General features: G+C 43.5%; 1 protein-coding gene across 3 annotated transcripts in view; it reads left to right on the top strand.

Annotated features, from left to right (window-relative positions):
- The window catches only part of UNC5B (unc-5 netrin receptor B), a 321982-nt gene that overhangs the window by 236011 nt on the left and 72602 nt on the right, over positions 1–13369 (top strand). For all 3 annotated transcript variants that reach the window (XM_058189390.1, XM_058189389.1, XM_058189388.1), the window contains exon 2: positions 1549–1770. In XM_058189390.1, coding sequence (XP_058045373.1) covers positions 1549–1770 — 222 coding nt within the window. The remainder of the gene's footprint in view (positions 1–1548; positions 1771–13369) is intronic.

Genomic DNA, 13369 nt, shown 5'->3' with positions numbered 1-13369 from the left:
ACCCACCTTTATCTCCCTTAACACACTGCCAAAGACCTAATTGGCAAAGCCACACGGAGTCCAGAATCAAACAGAGCTTCAGACTTTAAACTGCACAGAATTAACAATGTTGCTTCCTGCAAAGGCTCACCTGCTGTTGCTCTATGTCTTATGGGAGGGGCCAATAATCTCCAAGCCTTACTTCTTAGTCGTCCCTTTTGTTTTAACTGTTCTTGCCTTCTGGCAGCTCTGCACATGCGTGCAATGAGAACAGGCTCCCCCTGTTTCTCTGCCTTGCTGATGTCAGATTCCGGACGTTCCAGGGGCAGCACTTAATTACTAGATGGTCCTGGCCCCCTGTCTGCTCAGATGCAAAGCCTTCATCCGAGCCTTCCCCAGACTCCAGAACTAGCCCATTTTCCTCCCCAGCCTCCTCATTGTCCGACTCTGCTGCCAGCTCCTTAGGCTGCCGGCGGACCACAACACTACTTTTGAACTAGTTCTTTGTGTAAATTAGACAAAAAGGCATGAACCGTATTAAATTTCAAACTGGAGATAGTAAGAATCAGAAAACCATTTTTACTGCGGGATCCAATCTGGGTTGTTCACCGGGATCAGAGGTTTAGTCTTCCGAGCTTTTGAACTCGTGCTGCAGCCCATCATCAGGGAACTTCTCTGTACTGGAATGTGTGCTTTGGGCTACCCTATGCATTGTATTTTTACAGGGATGTGGTGGCTCAGGGGCTAGGACATTGAGCTTGTCGATTGAAAGGTCGGCAGCTCAGCGGTTCGAATCCCTAGTGCTGCCGTGTAACGGGGTGAGCTCCCGTTACTTGTCCCGACTCCTGCCAACCTAGCAGTTTTGAAAGCACGTAAAAATGCAAGTAGAAAAAATAGGGACCACCTTTGGTGGGAAGGTAACAGCGTTCCATGCGCCTTTGGCATTGAATCATACTGGCCACATGACCACGGAGACGTCTTCGGACAGCGCTGGCTCTTCGGCTTTGAAACGGAGATGAGCACCGCCCCCTAGAGTCGGCAATGACTAGCACGTATGTGCGAGGGGAACCCTTACCTTTACTATGCATTGTATTTATGTGGTGCACAGCGGTTGGGTGTGACTTCCTATTGGTTGGTTGGTGTATTGAAGGCTGGCTATTGGCTGTTGTTTATTTATTTATTTATTTATTTATTTTGTCAAACACATACTAAAGAATATATATATAAGTATAAGCATGAAATAAACACACAAAATGAATACAACCAAAGGGAACATTAGGACAGGAACGGTAGGCACACTGGTGCTCTTATTCACGACCCTTCTTTGGGCTGTCAAGTCCTCAGCTCCTAAGTGGTGGTAAGTCAGCACTCCTGTTGACTGACAGGAGGCCCATTTCCCATTTCCTGAATGGACTTCAGGTTGGAATTCTGGGAACTGAAGTCCACTGAGCTTGAATTTGTGGAGTTTGAAAAACTCTGCTTTAAAATGGTGAATCAATAGCTGAATATGAATTTAGGTTACTATTAAAAGCAACTAGAGGAGTTTTTCTTTTTCTTCTCTTCCTACAGGGATTGAGTATGGAGATGTACTGCCAGATTCCTTCCCATCAGCACCTGCAGAGTCCCTCCCCAATTTCCTCTTGGAGCCACAAGATGCCTACATAGTGAAGAACAAGCCGGTGGAGCTGACCTGCAGAGCCAACCCAGCCACCCAGATCTACTTCAAGTGCAATGGAGAATGGGTGAATCAGAACGATCATCTCACAACAGAGAATCTGGATGAAGTGACTGGTGAGAAACCTTGGAGAATTAATCCATTTCTTATATTCTGTTTGATTTTTTCCCCCCACCTCCCGCTCTCTTTTTAAGATTTATGGACTTGCCTTCTTTGGCAGTAGAGAATTAAAGTGGACAAAGAAGAGTCTAAAGATGTCTGCCTCTTGTCCTATGAGACTGGTGGAAGTTAAGAACTTTGTGATGGTTCAGATTAAGCTCCTATGGAAGTTGATGAGATGGTCTTCAAAGAGACGAACAGCTATAATGGGCAAGCTGCTCTGAAAAATAGCTGAACCTCTGTCCACCATTGGGAAATTGGGTATATTCTAGAGGAGATTCTCAATTCATTCTTTAGCCTACCATGAACACCTATCCTAGGACCCGTAATAGAAACCTTTACATTTTGCAAAACTTCCTTGAAAGATTAAAAAGATGCCTAAATTATTCCTACAAAAGTAGAAGGTGAACAATCTGGTACAGAAGCTATACATTGAGATGAAACAGATCAGTCTATTCCTGATCCAATTCTCCTTGTTCTCTCTTTTTTTTAAAAAAAAATAATTATTATAAAATCACAAACATGGGAAAAACCTCACCCAAACCAGGTTTCTATTATGATAGACTTACACAATTGTGACAAGATAGATAGATAGATAGATAGATAGATAGATAGATAGATAGATAGATAGATAGATAGATAGATAGATATTAGAATAATCTCATTTAGAATTCTAATCTCGTATAGAAGAGATTTATAACTCGTTCGTTAAGTGAAGTGGTTGCTAACTTACAGGAAGTGGTTGCTAACTTATGGGACCGCCTACTGTTACCCCATGCCTCCCACCGACCCGTACGCTCACACAGAGAGGGACTTCTCAGGGTGCCGTCCGTCAAGCAATGCCGGCTGGCGGCCCCCAGGGGAAGATCCTTCTCTGTGGGGACTCCTATCCTCTGGATCGAACTTCCCCCTAGCTTGCGCCAAGTACCTGATCTCCGGACCTTTTGCTGCGAATTGAAAACGTATTTATTTACTGGCTTAAATTTCAAATTTTAAATTTTTAAATTTTAAATTTCTAGACGAATTTTAATTGGGTTTTTTTAGATTTTAAATGTTTTTAAATTTTTGGCCAATTATATAATAAATTTTTTAATTTTGTTTTAATTGTATATTGCTTGTGTTCTTATTCTGGCTGTAAACCGCCCTGAGTCCTTCGGGAGAAGGGCGGTATAAAAATCAAATAAATAAATAAATAAGTAAGTAAGTAAGTAAGTAAGTAAGTAAGTAAGTAAGTAAGTGATACCGCAACTGTCTTTACAATCTTACTTCAGCTTTCCTTTACTTTACTGACCCCTGAAGGTTATATATGTAAGAAAAAGTAGCAGAGTTACTTTTTCATCACTGTTGTAATTGAGCTGTTTCTGTATGGGGCAGTCGCTAAATGAGGACTACCTGTATGTTAAATCTACTTTTGTTACCCGAAGGAACTAAATCCCAAAAGAAGAATCAGTAACAAGAGAGCAAATTGGAGTGGTAGCTATATTAATATAAGCAAGAAGTAGAAGCCAGAGGACAAAATATAATTCTTGGTTTGGTATTCCTTCGGTACAGCTTCCCCCAGCAAACTAGGCTGATCCTGGAAGCTAAGTAGGTGTAACTCTAACTAATACTTGGGTGAGTACCTGGAAACTCCAGGACTATCGCCAAGGTTGAGAAGTCACAGTGGCAAATCATTTTCTGAAATCTGCCAAGAAAACTGCAAAGATGCAGTCACCAGGTGCTGAGCTCAACTGAAAAACTATTTACGGGACCGCCTACTGCTACCGAATACCTCTCACCGACCCGTGCGCTCTCAGAGAGGGACTCCTCAGGGTGCCGTCCGTCAAGCAATGCCGGCTGGCGGCCCCAGGAAGATCCTTCTCTGTGGGGGCTCCCGCCCTCTGGAACGAACTCCCCCCAGGACTCCGTCAACTTCCGGACCTCCGAACCTTTCGTCGCGAGCTTAAAACTCACTTATTCATCTGCGCAGGACTGGATTAGTTTTTAAATTTATGGGTTTTTTAAGGGGTTTTTTATTATTTATCCTAAATTTTTTAAATCTCGGCCAATTGAATAAGTTTTTTAATTGTATTTTAATTGTATTTATATTGTAATATTATTGTATATTTTTATCTGGCTGTGAACCGCCCTGAGTCCTTCGGGAGAAGGGCGGTATAAAAATTTAAATAATAAAATAAATAAATAAAAGGTGTTTTTTACATTTAGTCTGATGCATCTGAAAGGCGAGAATTAGGAAGAAGCTATTCAAATGAAGTCGGTGGCATTCGAACAAGGGTGGAGGCAGAGATCTGTCCTAAGTGCAGACAATAAGTGTGTGTGTGTGTGTGTGTGTGTGTTAGAGGTGGGTTTCAGCAGGTTTCTGACCTGTTCTGGAGAACCAGTAGCGAAAATTTTGAGTAGTTCAGAGAACTGGTAGTAAAAATTCTGACTGGCGCCGCCCCCATCTATTCTCTGCCTCCCAAGTCCCAGCTGATCAGGAGGAAATGGGGATTTTGCAATAACCTCCCCTAGAGTGGGGAGGGAATGGAGATTTTACAGTATCCTTCCAATGCCACGCCCACCAAGCCACACCCACAGTAACAGTATTAAAAATTTTGAAACCCACCATTGATGTGTGTGTGTGTGTGTGTCTGTTTGCTGTTAAAACAAGGAGGCTAGCTGCAAGCACGGAATCGGATTGCTGCTAGTGTGCCAGTCAGCTGTTTTAAATTCAGTAGCACAGCAGCAACAAAGAACAAAGTGTGTTTTCAAGTCAATTTTGATTCCTGGCAACTTCCCCCTGTAATTTTTAAAGTGGTTTGCCATTGTCTTCTTCCTTGGGCCAAGAGAGAGTAACTGTCCCCAGATCTCCAGCTGGCTTTGGGCCTAAGGCGGGATTAGAACTCACGGTCTCTGAGTTTCCAGTCTGGTGCCTTTATCCGTTACACCAAACTGGCTCACAGCAGCAGAGAAGCAGGGAGGGTGCGTGTCAGAGATGCTAAGCATGCCGTTGAGAGAAGGGCATGAACCTTCCCAAATTGAGCATAATTCCTCACAAAAAATATCCATTTTTGAGTGAATTTTATGTCACAGGATGCATTTCTAAATATGGTTTTCACCCTGAAGTAACATTTTTAATACCCATGTTTTTAAATCCAGTCTTAAAACCCCTGAGCTACATTGCAAAAATTGGAGAAGTGTATAATCCTCACAGTAGACAAGTTTCCATCCATACATTTTTGGAGATGTTAGTTAACTTGTATCATAATGGGGAGGAGGGGGATCTTGCACAGGTTTGTGATTTCAATATTATATCGTCTGAATAACTTCATACTACTGTAATTGCACTAACCTCATAATACACAGCTACTTCAGGAAAACTTTTCAGCGAAGTATTTAACGTGAAGCTGTTAAGAAAAAAACATTTCTTAGAGCGTGGAAGATAAAATTCTTTCATAGATAACACATTTGCTAAGAGCATAGGAAGAAACAAGAGGGATGCTAGTCAATTGTTTATGGGCAAGAGATAAGAGAGCCGGGAATCTGATCTGAAACCTAGTTTTTTATCTAAACCTAGTTTTTTATCTATAATGCCGTTACGGCTTTTAAGGCTATATTCAAGCGACTTTCTGTAATGGAAATAACTAGAGTTTGTGCACCAAAGTAAATAAGTTATTAATGTAACGGTCAGAGGTGGGTTTCAGCAGGTTCTGACCAGTTCTGGAGAACCGGTAGTGGAAATTTTGAATAGTTCAGAGAACCGGTAGTAAAAATTTTGACTGGCGCCACCCCCATCTATTCTCTGCCTTTCGAGTCCCAGCTGATCGGGAAGAAATGGGGATTTTGCAGTATCCTTCCCCCGGAGTGTGGTGGGAATGAAATTTTACAGTATCCTTCCCCCGCCACGCCCACCAAGCCATGCCTACCAAGCCATGCCACACCCACCAAGCCACACCCACAGAACCCATAGTAAAAAAATTTGAAACCCATCACTGGTAACCGTGAAGTTAGATGTCTTATTTCCCTTAAACTTCAATGACTCTTATCTTCTTGGACTTTCAGCGGAGACCTCTTCAAAGTGGCCTACAGTTAATCAAGAGGTGGCCTACAATTTGTTTTAACAAACTAATACACAATTAGCTCATAACAGTTCAAACCTCTCCAGCTTAGAGCAAAGGTGTCAAACTCGAGGCCCGGGGGCCGGATCTGGCCCGTGTGGTATTTAGATCTGGCCTTCAGGGTCGCCCTGGAAACAGCGAAGGACTGGCCCGCTGTGCTTCCGCCAGCGAAAATGGGCTCCTGAGCTCCATTTTCGGCTGCCATGGCCTCCTGTAACCCTCTGCCAGTGAAATCGGAGCTCCAGAGGGCCGAGTGGCAGAAGCACCGCTACAGGCGGCCCAGACACGAGTGACTTTGGACTGGCAATGCCATGCCAACCCTGGTCCCCCAAGATCAAACACAACCCCGATGTGGCCCTCAATGAAATCGAGTTTGACATCCCTGGCTTATAGAGCCTGCTTTGAGAAATCATTGCTTGATTCTTCCTAAAAATAAGCCAAGGAGTGCAGCAGATCAATAGACTTTGTTTGCAAAATTTAAATTAGAATCTACACATCTGTGTAGGACAGATTTAGTTACAAAGCTACTTTTTTTGTTTTGTTTTGTTTTCATGCCTCGCTTGTGTGTTTCCCAGAGGCATTTGATTGTTTATTGTTAAGAACAGGATGCTCAACTAAATGGCCTTTTGATACGATCAAGGAAAGGTTTCATATTCCTATATAGACTGAAATAGAATAATGGAGTCCATATCAGAGTTAATTCCACATTCTCCTGGCAATTTTAGCATGCTGGAATCTGAACCGGTCCCAATCCTTTGTTTGATTGTTTATTGGTTTTAAGAGAGGCAGCTTTGAAATATTCTGATAGGCATCGGTGTAAATACCAGTAAAAATGCCTTTTGGAAACTGGATTATTATTCAAGACCAGTTTTAAGAAACTTCTGTCATCAAATGCCTTAGGTAAATCCTTACACCAAATCTAGTCACCGTCCTGGGATAATTGGAGCATTTCATTACTTTTCTTTTTGATTGCACTCAACTCTGCTGGAGGATCTGGGCACAGCTTGTTTCAACAACTTCCAAAGCAATTGCTTATTTCCATCAAAATCATTCTGCATTTTCTCATACTCTTTAACAATCTTAATCATTCCTTTGCTACTTTTCTATATTTTTGTAGCAGTAACGCTCAACCTTCAATTCCACATAGCTTCTGCATCTGTTTTTCCTTCTTCCCTTACTTCTCCTGAAAAATTAATTTTCTCTATTATTTTTAATGTTTCATGCTTTGAAACAGGGCTCTCCAACCTTGGCAACTTTAAGCCTGGAGGATTTCAACTCCCAGAATTCTGGGATTTGAAGTCCGCCAGGCTTAAGGTTACCAAGGTTGGAGATCCCGGCTTTGAAACATCTTATTGCAATTGTTCTACTTTTGCTCTTGTTTATTTCACTTCTTTTCTTCCATTTTCACCCCAGGATCCATTCTGACCCTGCTAAGAAATGATCTCAACCACATTCAGAACCTCTCATTAGCTGATATTTTATTTATTTATTTTATTTATTATTCGAATTTATATACCGCCCTATCTCCCAAAGGACTCAGGGCGGTTCACAGGCATATAAAACATCAATATACAAATTAAAATAATCCTTAAAAAACTTATTCTAACGCCCGAATTATTAAAAATAGAAATATAAATATAAAATATAAATATTAAAATCAATTTAAAACCCCTCTAAATTTAAAATCTAAGCCAGTCCTGCACAGATGAATAAATGTGTCTTGAGCTCGCGACGGAAGGTTCGAAGGTCAGGAAGTTGACGGAGTCCTGGGGAGTTCGCTCCAGAGGGTGGGAGCCCCACAGAGAAGGCCCTTCCTGGGCGCCGCCAAACGACACTGCCTAGCTGACGGCACCCTGAGGAGTCCCTCTGTGAGAGCGCACGGTCGGTGAGAGGTATCTGGTCGCAGTAGGCGGTCCCAGATAACCCGGCCCTATGCCATGGAGCGCTTTAAAGGTGGTCACCAAAACCTTGAAGCGCACCCGGAAGGCCACAGGTAGCCAGTGCAGCCTGCGCAGGATGGGTGTTATGCGGAGCCACGAGGGCTCCTCTATCACCCGCGCAGCCGCATTCTGACTAACTGCAGCCTCCGGATGCCCTTCAAGGAAGCCCCATGTAGAGAGTGTTGCAGTAATCCAGGCGAGGCGTCACAAGGCGTGAGTGACCGTGCATAGGGCCTCCCGGTCCAGAAAGGCGCAACTGGCGCACCAGGCGAACCTGGTAGAACGCTCTCCTGGAGACGGCCGTCAAATGATCTTCTAGAGACAGCCGCTCATCCAGGAGGACGCTAAGTTGCGCACCCTCTCCATCGGGGCCAATGACTCGCCACCGATGGTCAGCCGCGGATTTAGCTGACTGTACCGGGATGCCGCATCCACAGCCACTCTGTCTTGGAGGATTGAGCTTGAGCCTGTTTCTCCCCATCCAGACCCGACGGCCTCCAGGCACCGGGACAGCACTTGATAACCGTTGGGGTGGTCCGGTGTGGACAAGTACAGCTGGGTGTCATCCGCGTACAGCTGGTACCTCACACCGAACCCACTGATGATCTCACCCAGCGGCTTCATGTAGATGTTGAACAGAAGGGGCGAGAGGATCGATCCCTGCGGCACCCCACAAGTGAGGCGCCTCGGGGCCGACCTCTGCCCCCCTGTCAACACCGACTGCGACCGGTCGGAGAGATAGGAGGAGAACCACCGATAAACGGTGCCTCCCACTCCCTTCACTAAAGTGTTCATCATCATCGTATCAGTCATAATTCTAGATATTATTCATTTATCATGTGTATCCATAACTAGACTTTAGTTTAAACCATAAGCTTGAAATCAAGAAACCTTTTTCTAAATGGAAACTCCACAAACAGTCATTCTCTCATTGATTCTTGGGTCTCCAAGCGGCATTTCAGTGTGTCAACCTCTAACTGATCTAAGTGACAATAATTCAGAAATGTTGCCATATATTTCAGTAGTTCATTCTTAATTAAACCAACATCTTCATTCCCTGCATGTATTCATCAGCTACACTCCAAAATTCAGACCATTTTTATTCGCATCTATTACACTGTTCTAATTCCTCCTGGTTTCACAGTATACAATATACACACATGCATACTAGAGGTGGGTTTCAGCAGGTTCTGACCAATTCTGGAGTACCAGTAGCAGAAATTTTGAATAGGTCGGAGAACCGGTAGTAAAAATTCTGACTGGACCCGCCCAGTGGTGAAATGTAAAATTTGTTACTACCGGTTCTGTGGGCATGGCTTGGTGGGGTAATGTGACTGGGTAGGCGTGGTCAACTTTTTTTTAACTTTTAAAAGCATTTTTTCTACAACCTCTCGGCAAAGAGGTTGTAAAAAAATGCTTTTAAAAGGTTCTGATGAACCCAGCTGAGTTGCCTGATCGTCAGAGGCTTTTGTTTTCTTTTAAAAGCATTTTTTTTTGCCTTTCAAAGAAAAAAAAGCCTCTGACGATCAGGCAACTCAGCTGGGATCGTCAGAACCTTTTAAAAGCATTTTTTACAACCTCTTCGGCCGAAGAGGTTATAGAAAAAATGCTTTTAAAAGGCTCTAAAGATCCCAGCTGAGCTGCGTGATCATGAAAGAAAAAATGCTTTTAAAAGTAAAAAAAAACAACCCTCTGATGATTGCGTGACTCAGCTGGGCAGAGGCAGGATGCAGGGATTTTTGCTATCGTTTCTCTGAACCACCTGCCACCATCAGGCGATCCGGTCCAAACCGGGAGCATTTCACCCCGCCCCTATCTATTCTCTGCCTCCCAAGTCTCAGCTGATCGGGAAGAAATGGGGATTTTGCAGTAACCTCCCCCTGAATTGGGGTGGGAATGGAGATTTTACAGTATCCTGCCCCTGCCATACCCACCAAGCCACACCTACCAAGCCATGCCACGTCCACCAAGTTACATCCACAGAACCGGTAGTAAAAAAATTTGAAACCCACCACTGATGCATACACTTTACTTATACGTTCCTCTTCCACTCCAAGTTTCTTGTAACTGCTATGGTCACCACCTATAAATATTGACCACTACTGACTATCAGGGCTTTGGTCAATCAAAGCCTTTTCATAACATGTTTTCATAAAATGGACGGGGAACAGATTAGAGTACTATAAATATAGATGAATCTACCAACATGCACCATTTTCTACTACTCATGAAGACAGTGAAGTCGGTTTGGGCACATTCTAGTCCAGGGGTGTCAAACTCGATTTCATTGAGGGCCGCATCAGGGTTGTGTTTGATCTTGGGGGGGGGGTGGCGGGGAGGAGTGGCCAGTGCGACATCGCTGTATGCCGGGGGCACCTGTGGTGGCCAGAGCATTCTGCCAGTGTAAATGGGCTCCTGAGCTTCGTTTCCGGCTGCGACGGCCTCCTGCAACCCTCTGCCGGTGAAAACGGAGCTCGGGAGGGCCACATGTGGCTGTTTTCACAGGCAGAGGCACTGCGGCCTGGTCCTTCACTGTTGCCAGGGCAGCCCTGTAAGCACCCCACAGGCCACATCTGGGCCACGGGCCTTGAGTTTGACACCCCTGTTCTAGTCATTATATCACAAGTATAACCAAATTCCAGTTATCCAATCTCCTAATGCTCTTGTCTCTGAGCTAGGACCTCTCATCTAGAGCAGGGGTCTCCAACCTTGGTCACTTTAAGACTTCTGGACTTCAACTCCCAGAGTTCCACAGCCAGCAAAGCTGGCTGAGGAACTCTGGGAGTTGAAGTCCACAAGTCTTAAACTGGCCAAGGTTGGAGACCTCTGATCTAGAGAATACCTTTCCAACAAACGTATTTTGCCTGTGTGCCACCAGTTCAGAGGTCCTTGTATCCTCCTGATGTTTTCTGTAATGTATTATCCTTATATAACTGACTTCCATTTTTTAAAAAAAACCTGCTCTCTAATAATTTGAATTGCTCCAAAGGTAATTAGATGATTTATTTATTTATGCACAGATCACCTACTGTACATAAACTTTCAGATTATTCACACTTTATTATCCTTGCTTACAATTCATAACGGTAATTGACTTCAACTTGACAGCAGGATCACTTCCTGAGTGTGCACTCATGCACCACTTGTGAGTTTCCAGAAGTCATTATTCCTGGAACAGGAATAATGTTCCTTTGGGACAGAAGGCTAAAGTATGCCTTTAATCCAGCAAGACTCTTCTTATGTAGAATTTGGGAGTGGGGGGGATATAGGAAGATGGCTCTGGGTAGGCATTGTTACTGACCACTTCAGATAGCAACCGTTCAAAATTACAACCAGAATGAAAAATTAAATTTGTGCTTGGAGGAAAGCCTTCAGTGTGAAACTGATTAATATCTAGTCAGTTTCAGGCAGAAAGTGCCAGAGGGGGAGCCTCGTAATCAACTAACTGAGGTCACCAAGTTGAGCTTGTTGTCCTTAGCATTTTTAGGGACACACCCAGTGGTGGGATTTAACCGGTTCGCACCACTTTGGCTGAATCAGTTGTTAAATTGCTGACTGGCTCCGCCCCACCCCTTCCAGAAGTCCCCAGTTTTGGCTTCCCAGGTGGCTGCAGGAAGGCCTACTAGGCCAAAAATCCTACTCCTGGCTGGCCCCGCCCACTCCGCCCCACCCCTCCCAGGAGTCCCCATGTGGCCCATTTTGGATGCAGGTAAGTGCAGGGTGCATACGGAGATTCAGGGAGGGCAAAAAACGGGCCTACTAGAAGTTCCGTTTGTGGCCTCCAGAGGGTCTCTGGAGCCTGGGGAGGCTGTTTTCGTCCTCCCGAAGGCTCAAGAAAAGCCTCCGGAGCCCGGGGATGGCAAAAAGTCACCATGGTGCAGGAGGTCAACTACGCCATGCCCACCATGCCCACGGCCACCCAGCAACCGGGCAGAGAACCCCTTGCTAAAATTTTTGAAGTAGTGTTGTGGAGAGAAGAATTGTTTCTGTATGTTCATATTTTACAAACTATGTTTCAGTCGGGTTCCCTCACCATATATCCATGTTGATCTTTCTAGCAGGTAGTCGAGGCAAGCTTTAAAAGACACTTGAACTTAGTAGTTTAGACGCCATCTAAAAAGTAGATGGATTACAGATTAGCCCTCTTCTTATCTCATACTTCCCTTAAATCACAGGGTTAAGGCTTCCAGGTCCGATGCCTATTTTATGTAGTGACTTTTTAATTTTATTTTGAATAAACCTTGTTTAAATCTGGGCCCTCTATTATTTATATTAATGAGAAGTGGCTGTAAGATGTATAACTATTACCAAAGCAATCCTGATAACTTCTTTTTCATTTGCTAGATTCATTTCACTTTGGTTGTTTTTTTTTAAAGTAAAATAAATACAGCAAGAAGAAGATATAGCTATAACGAAAGCTTCCATTTAATAAAGTCTATTTAATAAGTCTGTTATGCAGTGCTGAACTTGTGCAAACGTCCATATGAAATGCCGTCAAGGGTTAAATTATTTAATTGGCGTGGAAGTTGGTAACACGAATAGCAAATGGATTTGCAACAGGCAGGAGCCTCTTTTGCCCCAAGAGACTCCTAGCTACATGTTCCCCTTGTAATCTCAACTGTGTTATTGTCACACCAGCTAAAGGAGCCAGACGTACTCGGCTATGATTCAGAGAAGCCATGCAGCAAGGAAATATGGAATGGAGTTTGCTGGCTATGGCTGAAGGAATGGGTGGACTCAACGCAATGCCTACTAAAGCCTCATAGTTGCAACTAGCATTCACGTTACTTTAATAATCAAGAGTCTGGCACTGAATTTTTATCTGAGTAGAAGGAAAACAGTAGAAGAGAATATGTGTAGCTCAGGGTTGAATTGTGCAGTTTTGGGTGCTTTCAAAAAAAAAATCAAAAACCGAAAATAGAAGAAGATTAAATTATGGTTTCGTTCGATCTCACAGCACTCTTTATGTCCATAGAATCAGGAGAAAGAGAAAGAGAAAGAAGTGGCAATACACAACACACCAGATTTAGCCAGATACGTAATATAAGTTTAAGTTGCTTATAATCAACTTAAAAGAGAGAATAAAAAAGCTAAGAACACAAAACAAAAACAACAGGAATGATTATTTCCAGCGGCCAATAAGGAGGAAATAACACCTGACAAACAATCAAGCAGAAAACAATACCTTAATCAAGAAACTACAAAGGAGAAAACCGTACTTTCCCAACATTGGCAGGTCAAATCACTATATCTAAACAGGGAACAAACACCACACTCATTAGCATTGATTATGTTACCTAGTCAGGTATTGAAATGTCTACAAGCAAACAACTAACTCTAAGAGCACCAAGGACTCCATAGAAAGCATGTATCCACCAGTATAATTTCTGATTTATGCCAAATATCAAGATATGCTTCATCGTCTTCAAAGAAGCAAGCCTCATTTTGCAGAGTTGGCAAAGTGTTGGTTGAATAGATGCATCTCTTTCCCCTTCGTCTCCTTTCTTCTTAATTGGCTC

The sequence above is a fragment of the Ahaetulla prasina genome, chromosome 6, assembly GCF_028640845.1.
Source record: "Ahaetulla prasina isolate Xishuangbanna chromosome 6, ASM2864084v1, whole genome shotgun sequence".
Lineage (NCBI taxonomy): Eukaryota > Metazoa > Chordata > Lepidosauria > Squamata > Colubridae > Ahaetulla > Ahaetulla prasina.
Note: the sequence above shows the minus strand (reverse complement) of the source record. Positions and strands in the feature narration are given on the sequence as shown.